The sequence below is a fragment of the Drosophila ananassae genome, chromosome 3R (genome assembly GCF_017639315.1).
Source record: "Drosophila ananassae strain 14024-0371.13 chromosome 3R, ASM1763931v2, whole genome shotgun sequence".
Taxonomy (NCBI): domain Eukaryota; kingdom Metazoa; phylum Arthropoda; class Insecta; order Diptera; family Drosophilidae; genus Drosophila; species Drosophila ananassae.
The window spans coordinates 10,753,311-10,766,768 of record NC_057930.1 but is presented as its reverse complement, the minus strand read 5'-3'; the positions used below and the strand labels follow the sequence as shown (position 1 = coordinate 10,766,768).

Here is a 13,458-nt window from a genome sequence, read left to right as displayed (position 1 = left end):
TCCTTGTAGTTTTTAAGCTGGACTGCATTAAAATCTTATTATTTATTCCTTAGGAAAGATATGACGAAATAAACACTAATTACAATAGCAACAAATTAGTTTCTTTTTAAATTTATTTAAAAACAAATACATTTTAGATGGTCGAATGTACTCAGTTTGTTTTTTTTTTTGTTGAAGAAGAGGAATCTGAAAAAAATGTATAAATCTCAATTAGTATGAAACGTAGAGATGTCTTTTTTATAAAAAACCCACCTTAACTTAGGCGCTCAGCAAGCACACACCACCGGCCTTCTTGATCTTGTCCTCGGCCTTCTTGGAGAAGTACTTGGCCTTCACAATGACGGGGCGGGCGGGCAGGTGACCACGGCCCAGCAGCTTGTAGTAGCCCTACGGAGGAAGAAAAAGTAATTAGTATGGGGCTCTATGATGTGAGAAACGAAATCAGCTACGAAGCGTTGCTGGCTTTGATCTGAAAGGCTGTTCTCTACATAGGATTCAGTCCGCCCATCGCCTTTGGGATTATCTTCATGTTCAAAACAGCAGCTGCACCTTAGCATTTTCTGATAATTGATGCTTGAAACTTACGAATTTCACCAAGTCGATGACGGGAGCCTTAGTGCTCTTCTCCTTCTCGAGCTCAGCGAACTTCTCGGCTCCGACCAGAGACCAGAGCTTGTCCAGGTTGATCTCGGGCCTGAACTTGTGCTGGCGGCGCAAGTGGAAGTTCCTCATACCAACTTTGCCGAAGTAACCAGGATGGTATTTGTCGAAGTTGATGCGGTGATGGTGCATGCCACCAGCGTTACCGCGACCTCCAGGATGCTTGCGGTGCTTGCCAATACGACCATGGCCGTGGCTCACATGACCACGCAACTTCCTCGTCTTCTTCCTCTTAATGTTCGACTGCAAAATAGAAACGAATGGGTGTTTTTAGTCACTTTTATCCTTTTCTTGGCACACGTGCGACTGCACAGCGGTGGCGGCGGCGGTCTCCAGCAAACGTGGAGGTTATGTTGACGTGCCGCAGCCGCAGTTGCTAAGCCGTTCTTCTCACTTTATTATTGCACCCATTACGCAGGCACACAGCAGCGCAGTTAGCTAAGTTTGGCTTCCACCAGGCGACATTGCCTCGACCCAAATTCGCTTTTTAACTGCACGACAATTTCCAACGTCTACTCACCATCTTCAGCGTTTTCAAAAGAAGGAAACGAGTGAAGTTGGCTGCACTACGAGCTGTCAAAATGCGATGTATCGATATTTTTTCAAAAAAATAAATCTATTTATATCGCAACATTTATAGAACTAAAATATCGTATATCGATACTATATTTTAAAATATGTAAGTTTTTTGGCAAATATTTAGAATGTTCTTTAAAAAAATAATAGTCCGGTCTTAAATATAATGATTTGATGTATGCTTAATTCGTTATATATTAATTTATGATAATATTTTTAACCCATCTTTTTAGAAACTTATATTTTACTTTTAAAACTTAACATATTTCCTTTTAAAATTGGTTTGAGCTTTTAATTAAGAAAAAATCGTATAATATGTGAGACTTTTATTTTTTGTTATAAATAAATTAAATATAATAACATTCCACCTATGAGCGGTCTTTGGAACTATAGGGTTAATATGTTCTGTAAAATTAATATTTTTGCAATCATATATACATTGTTAAAAGAAAACGATTTTATTGGGTCTATAATATACAAAAATGCATTTTCAACAAACTAAATTTCCTCCACTAATCGAAAACGCTGGTGCTGCTTTTCGGGTACCACATTGAAAAACTTCTTGTAGATGGTCTGGTCGTGACGACCGGCATAGTTCTTCTGCACCCAACTGTGGTCCCAGTTGGGTTCGATGGGTTCGCAGGTCACATAGACCTTGCCGTGCTCCATGGCAAACAGAGTTCCGTTGCGGCCAAAGCCCACCTGCGAATGAATGGATTAGAACCGATCATAAGGAATAAAATATGTTTATAGCAGCGCAACATACATTGAGACCCGGGTGGAACCGCGTTGTCAGCTGGGTGGCCAGGAGAGTGCCCTCGGAGACGTAGTGTCCGTCCTGAACGCGCCATCCACGGTGTTTTGGACGGGCATGTCCCTTTTTGTTGCGGGTGCTACCGCCGGTTTTCTTGCTGGCATTGCGGATGGTGGCTGCAAAGGGGTTTGGTCATTTTTTGATGACTTATGACAGAAACGCTTACTTATTAGGGGCTGGTCGGCCTTTAGACACTGCAGTGTCAGCTTTTGCATTATGTTGAACGACATTTTTGTGGAATCTTCAAATAACGAGGTTTGTTTATGCAATTTCCAGTGTGGCCCAACTTAAAACACGATTATTTTCCTCTTTTTGCGTGTAGAGCAACACTTATTCAGCTTTGTTTACTAAAATGAGGCATTGCCAGCGCTGAAAGGAGCATTGCCATTTCTCTGTGGACTGTGTGGATTTTATTGATTTCGGTGTTTAAGATGTGGATTCAGCTGATTTTTGTTTATTTCTTTTCCTGACTCTTCAAAGAATCCTTTGAATTAGTGACTGTTGTGTAGTTAAAAAAATATATTTTTGTCTCATTTCAATACCAAATAAATTACCGTGTTAGTAGTATTAAATTTCTTTTTCCAAACCATCGAAAATTCACTAAAGTACTCCCCGAAAAATTGCGGATCTCAAAATAACTCACAGAAAAACACCGGTTCGTAGGTTTAAATTAAATAAAATGTATATAGTTTCGTTAAAAGTATGTTTGAATTTATTTAAAAAGGTCTTGACCACAAGATTGTTTCGTTTTTCAGTATCTTATGTACACTAATGTATCTAGAGAATGTATCTTTGTATTGTACACATTGTATCTAGTAATATTTTTTTGGTGGCATTTATAATTAAATATTTATTATTTCTTTGCTTAATTCCAGAGTGTGTTCGACAAAGACTAACTAGTTTAAAGTTTACCATTAGTATGACGATGTGGGGGAACATTTGCCGCATCTGCAGCAGCCCCGCGGACTATGAGATATTTGCCAAAATCCCCACCTACTTGCACGGTTCCACAAACGAATTTCTTAATTGGCAGAAGCCGATTAACATTTTGATTGAGGAGACGACGGGACTAAAGGTGAGCCTTTGCATTGAACGAAAAATATATGTGCATATTTTAAACTTCATTAACCGCAGAACTCGACCGACGACGGCTTTCCTCGCTACATTTGTGCGCCGTGCATCTCGTATCTGAAGCACGCCGTGACTTTCCGGGAGCAGTGCATCCGAAACGCTCTCAGTCTGAAGCTGGCCGAGCTGCACCAAGAGAAGACTGCCAATATCTCGGACGCTCGGAAGGCCGACAAGGAAAATGCGCTATTCACTCCAGCTGACCTGCGCTATGTGGAGCAACGACCTGTACATAACTTACTTCTGAAAAACAGCAGCGGAAAGCTGGACGCTTCCAAGGACAAAGTGCACAAACAGCTATTGAATCAAACGGCTCCACAATTGGACAGCAGCTGCGAGCAGCGGATCCAGTATCTCAACGTACTGTTCGAGAAGCAGCAGCAACGAAATGCCAGAAACATTCCGGACGATGAGGAGGAATTCGCAGCGGCCAGTTCCAGCGAGGACAATGACAACGAGGAAGCATCGCTGCAGCGGAAACACAAAAACTGCTACAACTACAGCGAGACCAATTTCGAGGAGGACGATCCCATGGAGCAGGACCAGTTGCGCGACATAAAGGTCAATATACCGGAGCCCATGTGGAAGGAGCGAAAGTGCCCGGCGTGCTCCAAGCGGTTCATGTTTGAGGAGTCGCAGCAGTCGCATTTGGACAATTGTGTCGAGTACCAGTTCGTTACGTTTTTGGCCGAGGCGAATAAGCTTCTGGAGATCAGGCGGCAGAAAATGGTTTCTCCTCACGAGTTCATCCGGCGAATGATCTTTGCCCTGCACAAGACCTGTACCTGGCTGCAGGAGCATTCGATTGACTCGAATCTGGCCGATAAGCTCAACCAGGTGAAGATGTCCAACGGTGAGAAGACAGTCGAACCAGTGGTTCCAGCAGCAGATATTCCAGCAGAGGAGCCACTGTTCGACTTCCTTAGTGGCACTACTACGCCAATCACCGTCGAGAACAACGTGCTGTACGCCATTGCACGATCCGAGAGCCGCAATTCGGAGAATGCGCCAACTGTGAAGAAGCCAATTCCCATACGTGGCTCCACACTAGGGTTAGGAATGGGTACGGGCACGGATCAGGAGCGCGCAAACTTTCTGGAAAAGCTGCAGCGTGCTCATCACGATACCCCCATAAAGGGCGCCTCCTCGGCTATGGTTTTCTCCGCCCGATGCGGGCAGTGCAATTTAGTATTTGATTCGGTCTCTGATCTGGAGGTTCATAATGGAACCCATCACAACGGTGGCCAAGAATCTAACCCTGACAAAGAAGCCCAGAGGCGTCGCATAATCGCTCTATTTGAAGATGATATATAAGTGTTCCAAATATTTTATTAATGGACTTATCTTAGCAACTCGATTGCAGCCCCATTTTAACCAATTGTATTTGTAAGCGTAACTTATTTATTTTTTCGTATTTCGTTCCATTCTATATGTAAAACTACATACTCAAACATTCTCATATACATCCGGCCGTGGGCTCGAATTCATATTTCATAGGTTATTCGATAAATAAAGAGATACAAAAGACTTCAACTCAAAACGAGCTTAGGCGTACACCTGCAAGCGATCTAACACCAGGTTGGAGTCCAGGAGATTCAAATTCAGATAATTTCTGAGCATTCGCATCAGGTCCATGTTGAGGCGGGGATCTCGCAGGGCAAAAAGCTTGTTTAAAGCAGGCACAAATATGTTGTCATCGGCCAGGACTCCGATCAGTGCTGGGTTGTTAAAGGCCATAAGGTTGGCTACAACTCGCACCCCGTAGGAAACTGGCAGGCTCTCGGCTTGTGAGCCGAGGCTAGCGACAAAGAAGTTGACCAAACACTCGGCCTGCTGAGTCTCTAGGCCATGGTGCAACTCAACAATCTCCAGTTGGTGGATTATGTACATAAGGTACTCGCTGCCCGGATCCTCAGGTCTCATTGAAAACAAGTGATAGGCTATGTACTCTCGGTCCTCGCCACTAACATGATGTGCTGCATGAGTGGATATTAAATGCAGACAGATGCCGGCGTCTTCCTGAAATCCTGCTGAAGCTCCCTCGCCTGCGTACAGCTTCCACAGCTTTGGAACTAGCTGCATTTGTAAAAGTTGCTGGGCAGCTTTCTCACTGGTGGCCAGTATGTTCGCCAAAGTCCACAGGCAGCTTCGTTTAAGTCGGCCCTCCTTCCCGTCTAGGTATGTGACCATGTAGCTGCCAGCCAAGCTGGAAATCTTCTCAGCAACATGGCCCTCGCCCAGTGATAAGTTACAGAGGCACTCGGCGGAATCAATCTGTTTCTGGATGTCCGATCCTGTAAGCACAAATCGCGGTCAGTATAAAAAAAAAAAGGAAATGGAAGTGGTAACTACCTGTTAGTTCCTTGATCAGAACCTGAAGAGCACCAGGAATCGCTGCGAAGGCGTTTATGTTTTCTATACCCTGCAAGAACGCCAAGGCTAGACGAAACAGATCCTCGGAGGTAGCGTGCTTCCGACGCTTGATCCTGGAAGCCAAGCCGTGCACATCTTTCTCACTCAGATTATCCTGTGCGGCAAACTCATCTTTTATCTGCCCCAGACCCAAACGCAAAGAATCTTTGGCCTGAGTTCGACCTTCTTTACGATGTTCTGCAGCATATCCTCGAATTTTGTCCCGAAGAACGGCATTCTCTGCAGAAGGGACTGGTTGAGAAGACATCGCTGCAATGATCAGCTGCGCTTATCAGATTGTGGGCGCTACAGGGTGCCTAGGGTACTATTGTTATTAACAGTCTGTTAACAGTAAACAATCGTAACAGCCAATCGTACCGGTCAGACAAAATATTTGATTGTTTCACGAAAGTTCAAAAAGGTAGTTTATAAAAATGATTTAATTTCAAAAAGTTAAAGTTAAAAAGTTAAAGTTTCGCATTTTAGGTTAATGGAAGCAATTTGTCGAGTTAGCTTGAAAAGCAATGACTCCATGGAAGAAATATTTGACAGCAAACAGGATCTGAAAACTTCCATTTCAAAAATTCTTAACTGTCAATGATTTTCCTATTGCTGAAGAAGATTCGTATCCTAATATTATATGTATGCCATGCCTGGAGGAGGCGCAGAATGCATTTGAAACAGTACAAACCTTAAAAAGAAGTCACCAGTTTTATTGCCAAGCAAAACAATTCGGATTTGACAGTGCAAAGATGTCTGAAAATCTCAGAAAACCGGATAACCAAAACTTCAAGGATGCTTTTCAATGTCCCCATTGCCCAAAAAGATGCAAGTTGAGGGGAAACTTACTCAAGCACATTCGTCTACATTCTGATGAACGACCCTATAAGTGCGAGTCCTGCCACTCCTCCTTCAAGGACAATGCCACTCTAAAACAACATTCCCGCATCCATACGGGTGAACGACCATATCAGTGCTCCGAGTGCTCCCAGTCGTTTCCCTATTCCAGTTCACTACGAGACCATATGCTGGGTCATTCCGGCTCTCGCCCTTATAAATGCACCGAATGTTCGTCCTCTTTTCGATGGCAGAAGCTCCTCAAGATCCACATTCGTCCCTACAAATGTCCTGACTGCTTTAAGGCCTTTGCCGCCCAGTCCACGCTGCAGAGTCATATCCGAACACACACCAAAGAAAAGCCATTCCAGTGCTCGCAGTGCCAGAAGTCTGTTTCCTCCAAACAGTCTCTGCGGATTCATATGAAAACACATGGATAACAACAATTAAGTGATAGGATGTTATGGAATTCCCTCAGGAATTCAGTTACTAGATAATACTCATTGTTACTTTGTTTGTTTTTTATTAAATAATTGGTGTATATAACGAATTATATTACGAAGAATATGAAGAATACAGAAAAATTAAATATTATATTAATTAAAGATTTTGATTCAAAATCAGATTGAAGAACATTTTTGATGGATAACATTCTTCTCTTAAGAGTATATCTGAAATTTCTAAATTCTTAGAATTAAAAACGTAAACACATTTAATTTATTATTCAACGTTTTAATTTAAAAGTCATCAGCTTCTGAAAATAGAACTTATTTGCTTGATTCATACACAGAATAGTTAATTAAGATTTTCTCTTGACAATTTTTCTTCCGCCATCAAAGTACTGGCGTGAGAACTACTAGTGTAAACTATATTATTATTCTACACAAGGCACACGAGCTAAGTCTTAGTACATATCACTAGGTTGATAATACGAAAAACAAATATTAGCCCCCCTGGAAAGGCGGTGTTCCAGCGCTGGAGCACCGCCTGTCCGACTGCCGCGGCTACTCGCATATCAACAATCAAGCCCCTCGAGAGAGTTCCAATGACGTGGGCCCCGAGAGGTGATGAGCTCGGACTACAAACAAGCCATACACGCAAAAACCACCAATTAATTACACCTCTATCAACCTAAAAACTAGTGTGTTTTCAAATCTCGCTGAATCGCGTTTTGTTTTTTATTAAGAGTCAAATGACTTTGCAAAAAGGCACCCAGAGACTACACACGTTTCCTCGTAGGAAGCTCCAACCCAGTAATCTATTAAGATAGTACAGTGGGTCACGCATAGCTTACAATCATAAATTACAAATTAAGTCTTATTTACTTTATGTTTTATATTTTAGAAACTTAAATTTATATCTTTTCAATCAAAACAGTTTAGAACTAAGATAAAACTCAACTCAAAAATCTTTTGAAATATAGTTTAGTCTATTTCTGAGTCTCAAAGTTCGAAAATTTCTAACATTTTTAACCCTTTAGGATTTTGAAAAACTTTTCATTTTCTAAAAACATTTATATTAAATAATGTTTGACTTCAATGGCACCATTTTAAGTCACGAATATTGTGATAGACATAAATTATGTTTGGTTTTAATAAAACCCATTTTGTTTACATTTAAGATAATTGTTTTATGGCACTGAAGAAAAAACTATATTTTAAGCAAACAATGGCGGGCAACCCCGTCCCACAGTGCGATTTTCACGATGACACCACATTCATTTGGAGAGCTCGAAATAGTCCCCGAAACGAACAAAATCGTAGGCAAATAATATAAAGCACCGCGATCTCAGTCTCCCCCAGCAGTCTAGCCCCAAAGACGAGCGCGTTTGGATCGCTTCGAGAAGCGTTACTATTTTTGTGATTACGTGGTTATATACGTATTTTTTTTCGAAATGGTGGTCATAAAGAACGTACAGAAGATCTCCGTGCCGGAGTACCTCAATGAAAAGTTTTTCACGGACACCCTGGAGGAGGGACTGCGGGAAACTAAGGTGACCCTGAAGGAGATCAACTTTGAGTGGGGCAGCAATCCTGGGGACAACTACTGCTCGGCCATCTACCGTGTCCAGGTCAAATTTGCCAAGTGGGTAGATGGCAAGGAGTCGCCAGTAGAGGAGCAGCTCTCGCTGATCGTGAAGACCATTCCCATCACAGAGGCCACCCAGTTCCTGGAGGACGTCAGTGTGTTCATCAAGGAGAAACAGACCTACACGGATGTCCTCCCACGCCTGGACATTCTGAGCCGTAATGACAAGTTCGGAGCCGAGTATGTATGAAGGCGATATTCCGGAAAATCATAATCTTAACGTAAACCATCTGCCAGGTACTATCATTCGGTGAAGGCTCCGGTGCAAACTATTGTGTTTAGTGACCTGAAAGTGGAGGGCTTCAAAGTGGCTTCTCGGGAAGCTGGCCTGGACTGGAACCATGCCTCTCTGATTCTGCAACAACTGGGCAAGTTCCACGCCACTTCGATGGTGTTGGCTAAGAAGGTAACAACAGCACCACCCGATTCTCTCCAGTTTTTATAATAGAACATTATTCACAGGACCCTGCCATCGTGAAACAATATACCCGCGGCATGCTGAGCGAGGATATTCTGATGAAGAGTGACACCTTCGAGCATATGTTTGGTGGTTTTCTCAAGGGCCTCATCAAGTGCTCTGCCAGCTGGGCCGGCTTCGAGAAGATTAGTGCCAACCTGCAGCGGCTTATGGATAACTTCCGGCGGGTGTGCGTGGATGCTGCTAAGCCGAAGCCCGGAGATCGGTATGTTGTTCTGAACCATGGTGACATGTGGACGAACAACTTCATGTACGCGTATGAGAACGCTTCCAAGCCGGAAGACCCCACGCGGGCCATCTTCGTCGATTTCCAACTGAGCTTCTATGGAAGTCCAGCGTGCGACTTGAACTTCTTCCTCAACACTAGCCTGAAGTTTGAGCTTGTCCAGGAGCGAAGGGAGGAACTGATTAAAGTGTATTATGCTGCTTTCAAGGACGCCTTGGAATACGCCCGCTTTGAGGACATTCCCACCTATGAAGACTTGCAATATGAGCTCCGCAGCCGGGAAACCTACGGATTGTTTGGGTTGTTTGCCTTCCTGCCAATGATCACAATGCCCAAGGAACTGGCCCAGGATAATAGTATTGAAAATATGCAGGATGAGGCCTTTAAGCAGCGCAAGATGGATGCCATCTTCGCCCAAAAGTTCCTCAACGATTACCAGAAGTGGGCCCTGAAGCGAGCGGATTCCCTGGGCGTCTTTGGTGACTACTAGATACATAGATACACCAATTGGGGTTAGAGTTCGCTAACCTTTGTGATCAAATTCCGGTCGTCTTCCCGAAATGCTGCCCGACTAGGTATTTCATATGTTTATATGTCTGCAAGCATGTTGACTATTTCCATGTAGGGGCTACTTTAATTAAACTCGTTTTGGAAGGCATATTAGATTAGAGGAGAGTTGCTATCAGAACAGAAAATTAAATGGTTATCAACTGTTTTATTTTACACCACCAAGATAGCAGAATTGTTATATTTTTGATGTTTTGATTATGATAAGATATAGAGAATGCCTAATAAAGTTTTGACAAGGCTAGACACGATATGCAATACTTTAAAAATGTTTATTGCTCATAAGATAAAATTTTTTCAAATAAAAGTTTCTTTAGAGAATCTAAAATTTGATTTTTGATTTCTTGTTTGAGATTTAAAAAAAAATCCTTTTTTTAAATTAGATTTCCTTTTCAAAATACATGTTTTTTTAAAAAGTTTTTCAAAAATGTTTGAGATAACATATGTTAAAATGCGCTTAACAGCACAGCATCTCCGATCACCCGGTGACACTTTCTTGGTCTGTAAACTATGAACGCAACGCCAATGAGTTAAAATAAACAAACTATAATTGACACTTAATATCGATGTCGTAAGTAAAAAATTTAATAAGAACTTCGGGACAGAATGAGCTGATTGTATATTTTTAGGAAAACTGAGAAAATATGCCGGATCTGCCTGGGAAACACAGGAAGATTGCTGAACATCTTCAGATGGAAGCGAGATTCGGAAACATCTGTGGGGGAGATGATCGCTGAATGTACCGAAACCAAAGTAATGAAAGGGGATTCCTTTCCAGAGACTATATGCCCAACTTGTTGGCAGGATGTGCAGGATGTATTCGAAACCAGAAAAATCGTCAAAAGAAGCCACCAATTCTACTGCCAAGTCAGAGATGAGGGCATCGAGGAAGCACTGTGCGATCTGCTGGAGGAGGAGGATTGGGATATATCCGACGATGGAACTGAATGGGACAACTCCAGAAGTGAAGATATGGAGACCAATGAGGAGCCGGCCATCAAGCTGAAAAGAAACTTGTCAACGAAACAAGATATTGACTCTGGGATTAAAAAATATCATCAATGTCGTTTGTGTCCGAGGACATTCACAGCGAAATCATCGCTTAAGATTCACCAACGTGTCCATTCGGGGAAACGAGATTTCAAATGTTCGTTCTGCTCGAAAGCTTTTGTATGTGAATCGGTTCTCCAGATCCATGTTCGGATTCACACCGGCGAGAAGCCCTATCAGTGCACTCATTGCTCAAAATCTTTCACTCAACAACCCACGCTTGTATCACACATTCGTACCCATACCGGCGAACAACCGTATAAATGCTCCAGGTGCGAGAAATCGTTTAAAAAAGGATCAGACCTTCTTCGGCATATGCGCATCCACGATGGCATTCGACCTCATCAGTGTCATCACTGTTCCAAGTTCTTTGCAAGGAAATCTCATCTGCGCGATCACCTCCGCGTCCACACCGGAGAGCGACCCTTCCAATGTACGGAGTGCCCTAAAGCCTTTCCTCTGAAACAACACCTTAAAGAACACGATATCGTTCACAAAAAAAGCGGGCAGTTTAAGTGTCCGCATTGTCCGAAGACGTTTGAAAGAAAATCTGGTTATGAGGAGCACGTTCGCACTCATACAGGGGAGCGACCTTACAAGTGTTCCTTCTGCTCCAAGGCCTTTGCGCAAAGCAGCACTCTCAAGGGCCATCTTCGAACACACACGGGTGAAAAACCTTTTAAATGTTCCGTCTGTTCGATGTCCTTTGCGATTTCAAAATCTTTCCGTAAACACAAGAAAACCCATGAAGAAACTACTACGAAAAAATAATTATTATGATCAATTACTGAGAAAATTTAAAATCATTCATAAATATACGATTGTAGTAGAAACATTTACTTAAACATGATGAGTAGATATGTTCATTATTTGGAATATTGTAATTAAAAATATTACTGTATGATGTTAAATATACTGAACAAATTTATTATTAAATGTTTAAATGTTTGGATAAAATATTGGATAAAAAATTCAACAATAATAATTTTAAAATATATTTAGAAAAAAGATAACTGACAAATGATAACAGAGATTGGATTTAACAGTGCACCGGGTGTTCCGTGTTAAAACAAATATATATTGGAGCATGGTCAAATTTAGGATTAGATTATACAATTTATTATTATATTATATTAAGATTATCTAAGAACTGTCAATATAATTTATATTCATCATATGGATTTTAAACATTTGGTGAAAACAAAAAATTGCGTCTAACAGCTCAATTACGTACAGGGTGGCCAATGTACATCCCACTGGTATATAAACAATAACAGCTGATTCAGGGAAAAAAATAAAATACTATTTTCAAAAATTCGCTGGATTCAAAAAGTGTAAACATGTAAGTAAAATACATAATTATAATAAGTTTCTTTTAACTAACTTGAACCATTTTAGGTCAGCGAAAAAAGTATGTCGTGTTTGTTTGGGAAAGTCCAAAGACATGGTCAATATATTTAGTAAATTTCCAGTGTCAGGGATCTCAATCGCAGCCATGATAACTCATTGCACTGGTCTGCCAGCTAAACAAGGAGATTTATTCCCTGAAAGCATTTGTCCACCCTGCTTAAAAGAAGCACGGATAGCCTTTGGATTTCAAAGGAAATATAAGAGAAACCAAAAGTTGTATTACGAGTGGATTGAGAAGGACAATGAGGAGTGTAAAACGCCTAAGTTATTAGGCTCCGAGGAAGGAGAATCAAGCAGTACAATTAGGCAAGACAGCGACCACGATTGGGCAAAGCCCAACAACCTGTCTATTCCTGATGGTTTGAAAATAGTAAACGAGCCACTCGAAGACTCCTTCCTGGAAGACGAAAAAGCCATTGAGGAATTAAGTACGTCAGAAACATCCTCTATGGATTGCATTGTTAAGGAAGAGTTTTTATTAGAAAATAATGTAGGTAAAGGGTTCAATTGCTCCTATTGTTCAAAGAGATTTGGAAGCAAAACATCACTTCGAAGACACATGTATTCGCACACGGGCGACCGGCCACATAAATGTCCGCAATGCCTAAAGACATTTATCCTTGCTACAGATCTGGAACGACATATTCGCATTCACACCGGAGAACGGCCGTATAAGTGTACTGAGTGCTTAAAGGCCTTTACCCGAAATGGAGATTTACAAATCCACATTCGCATCCATACGGATGAGCGTCCTTACAAGTGTCCCCAATGTCCCAAATCCTTTCGACAGAAATCACACCGAAACTTTCATGGTCTGACCCACACGACCGATAAACGATTCGAATGTCCTGATTGCTCAAAAACATACAGTAGAGAAACGGATCTAAAGAGGCATATACGTACTCATGGGGTCAAAAATAAATAATACTTAAGATTATTACTTAAGAACTTTAAGTTTAAGACTTAAAGTTTGTATTAAGATGTTAATGTTAATTATGTATATGGCATAATTTAAGCGATAATTGTATAAGAGTTATGAAATGAATTTAATTATGTTAACCAAACAAAAAGTGTTTAATTTAGAAACATAAATGTTATTAGTCTGTTAGTAGCCTTAAATTGAGGTTCGTCCAACCTCAATTGGTTCAAAAATATGTAATTAAAAAATCGCGAACAGAATTTTATTTAATGTTTCAGACCTTACAAAAGTAA

At 41.4% G+C, this 13,458-nt stretch overlaps 7 protein-coding genes across 8 annotated transcripts; 4 read left to right on the top strand and 3 right to left on the bottom strand.

Moving 5' to 3' along the window:
• Positions 1 to 95: 95 nt before the first annotated feature.
• LOC6506647 (60S ribosomal protein L27a) lies at positions 96 to 1,266 on the bottom strand. The gene is made up of 4 exons (XM_001965184.4): positions 1,181 to 1,266; positions 586 to 903; positions 253 to 387; positions 96 to 186 (listed from the first exon to the last, which is right to left on the bottom strand). The coding sequence occupies exons 1-3, from the start codon at positions 1,181 to 1,183 to the stop codon at positions 259 to 261; spliced, it is 450 nt and encodes a 149-aa protein (XP_001965220.1). The 5' UTR covers positions 1,184 to 1,266; the 3' UTR covers positions 96 to 186; positions 253 to 258.
• A 405-nt stretch (positions 1,267 to 1,671) lies between these two features.
• On the bottom strand, positions 1,672 to 2,380 carry LOC6506636 (50S ribosomal protein L27). The gene is made up of 3 exons (XM_001965183.4): positions 2,217 to 2,380; positions 2,003 to 2,166; positions 1,672 to 1,938 (listed from the first exon to the last, which is right to left on the bottom strand). Exons 1-3 carry the CDS (start codon positions 2,278 to 2,280, stop codon positions 1,735 to 1,737), a joined length of 432 nt encoding a protein of 143 aa, XP_001965219.1. The 5' UTR covers positions 2,281 to 2,380; the 3' UTR covers positions 1,672 to 1,734.
• A 26-nt stretch (positions 2,381 to 2,406) lies between these two features.
• On the top strand, positions 2,407 to 4,711 carry LOC6503939. Its single transcript, XM_001965182.4, has 3 exons — positions 2,407 to 2,705; positions 2,926 to 3,125; positions 3,185 to 4,711. Exons 2-3 carry the CDS (start codon positions 2,970 to 2,972, stop codon positions 4,490 to 4,492), a joined length of 1,464 nt encoding a protein of 487 aa, XP_001965218.1. The 5' UTR covers positions 2,407 to 2,705; positions 2,926 to 2,969; the 3' UTR covers positions 4,493 to 4,711.
• Positions 4,490 to 5,895, bottom strand: LOC6506625. The gene is made up of 2 exons (XM_001965181.4): positions 5,531 to 5,895; positions 4,490 to 5,472 (listed from the first exon to the last, which is right to left on the bottom strand). The coding sequence occupies exons 1-2, from the start codon at positions 5,856 to 5,858 to the stop codon at positions 4,724 to 4,726; spliced, it is 1,077 nt and encodes a 358-aa protein (XP_001965217.1). The 5' UTR covers positions 5,859 to 5,895; the 3' UTR covers positions 4,490 to 4,723.
• A 2,321-nt stretch (positions 5,896 to 8,216) lies between these two features.
• On the top strand, positions 8,217 to 10,046 carry LOC6503961. The gene is made up of 3 exons (XM_001965179.4): positions 8,217 to 8,695; positions 8,753 to 8,921; positions 8,978 to 10,046. The coding sequence occupies exons 1-3, from the start codon at positions 8,322 to 8,324 to the stop codon at positions 9,707 to 9,709; spliced, it is 1,275 nt and encodes a 424-aa protein (XP_001965215.1). The 5' UTR covers positions 8,217 to 8,321; the 3' UTR covers positions 9,710 to 10,046.
• Positions 10,047 to 10,266: 220 nt separating this feature from the next.
• Positions 10,267 to 11,772, top strand: LOC6503983 (zinc finger protein 501). Its single transcript, XM_014904925.3, has 2 exons — positions 10,267 to 10,357; positions 10,416 to 11,772. The coding sequence occupies exons 1-2, from the start codon at positions 10,353 to 10,355 to the stop codon at positions 11,605 to 11,607; spliced, it is 1,197 nt and encodes a 398-aa protein (XP_014760411.1). The 5' UTR covers positions 10,267 to 10,352; the 3' UTR covers positions 11,608 to 11,772.
• A 333-nt stretch (positions 11,773 to 12,105) lies between these two features.
• Positions 12,106 to 13,321, top strand: LOC6503972 (zinc finger protein 629). Of its 2 annotated transcripts, XM_044716327.1 has the most exons (3): positions 12,106 to 12,178; positions 12,235 to 12,674; positions 12,729 to 13,321. In XM_044716327.1, coding segments are annotated over exons 1-3 (885 nt in total). In that variant the 5' UTR covers positions 12,106 to 12,176; the 3' UTR covers positions 13,172 to 13,321. The 2 variants fall into 2 exon arrangements, with proteins under 2 accessions (XP_044572262.1, XP_001965213.2); XM_001965177.4 differs by having other exon boundaries at positions 12,107 to 12,178; positions 12,235 to 13,320.
• The last annotated feature ends 137 nt before the right edge of the window (positions 13,322 to 13,458 follow it).

Coding starts and splice junctions, on each gene's coding strand:
- LOC6506647 (XM_001965184.4), bottom strand. Junction 388..585: donor TCATCGACTTGGTGAAATTC/GTAAGTTTCAAG, acceptor CTTCCTCCGTAG/GGCTACTACAAGCTGCTGGG.
- LOC6503961 (XM_001965179.4), top strand. CDS start 8,322: ATGGTGGTCATAAAGAACGTACAGAAGATCTCCGTGCCGGAGTACCTC. Junction 8,696..8,752: donor AATGACAAGTTCGGAGCCGA/GTATGTATGAAG, acceptor ACCATCTGCCAG/GTACTATCATTCGGTGAAGG. Junction 8,922..8,977: donor CGATGGTGTTGGCTAAGAAG/GTAACAACAGCA, acceptor CATTATTCACAG/GACCCTGCCATCGTGAAACA.
- LOC6506636 (XM_001965183.4), bottom strand. CDS start 2,280: ATGTCGTTCAACATAATGCAAAAGCTGACACTGCAGTGTCTAAAGGCC. Junction 2,167..2,216: donor GGCCGACCAGCCCCTAATAA/GTAAGCGTTTCT, acceptor ACCCCTTTGCAG/CCACCATCCGCAATGCCAGC. Junction 1,939..2,002: donor GGTTCCACCCGGGTCTCAAT/GTATGTTGCGCT, acceptor ATTCATTCGCAG/GTGGGCTTTGGCCGCAACGG.
- LOC6503939 (XM_001965182.4), top strand. CDS start 2,970: ATGACGATGTGGGGGAACATTTGCCGCATCTGCAGCAGCCCCGCGGAC. Junction 3,126..3,184: donor AGGAGACGACGGGACTAAAG/GTGAGCCTTTGC, acceptor CATTAACCGCAG/AACTCGACCGACGACGGCTT.
- LOC6506625 (XM_001965181.4), bottom strand. CDS start 5,858: ATGTCTTCTCAACCAGTCCCTTCTGCAGAGAATGCCGTTCTTCGGGAC. Junction 5,473..5,530: donor TCTGATCAAGGAACTAACAG/GTAGTTACCACT, acceptor TTGTGCTTACAG/GATCGGACATCCAGAAACAG.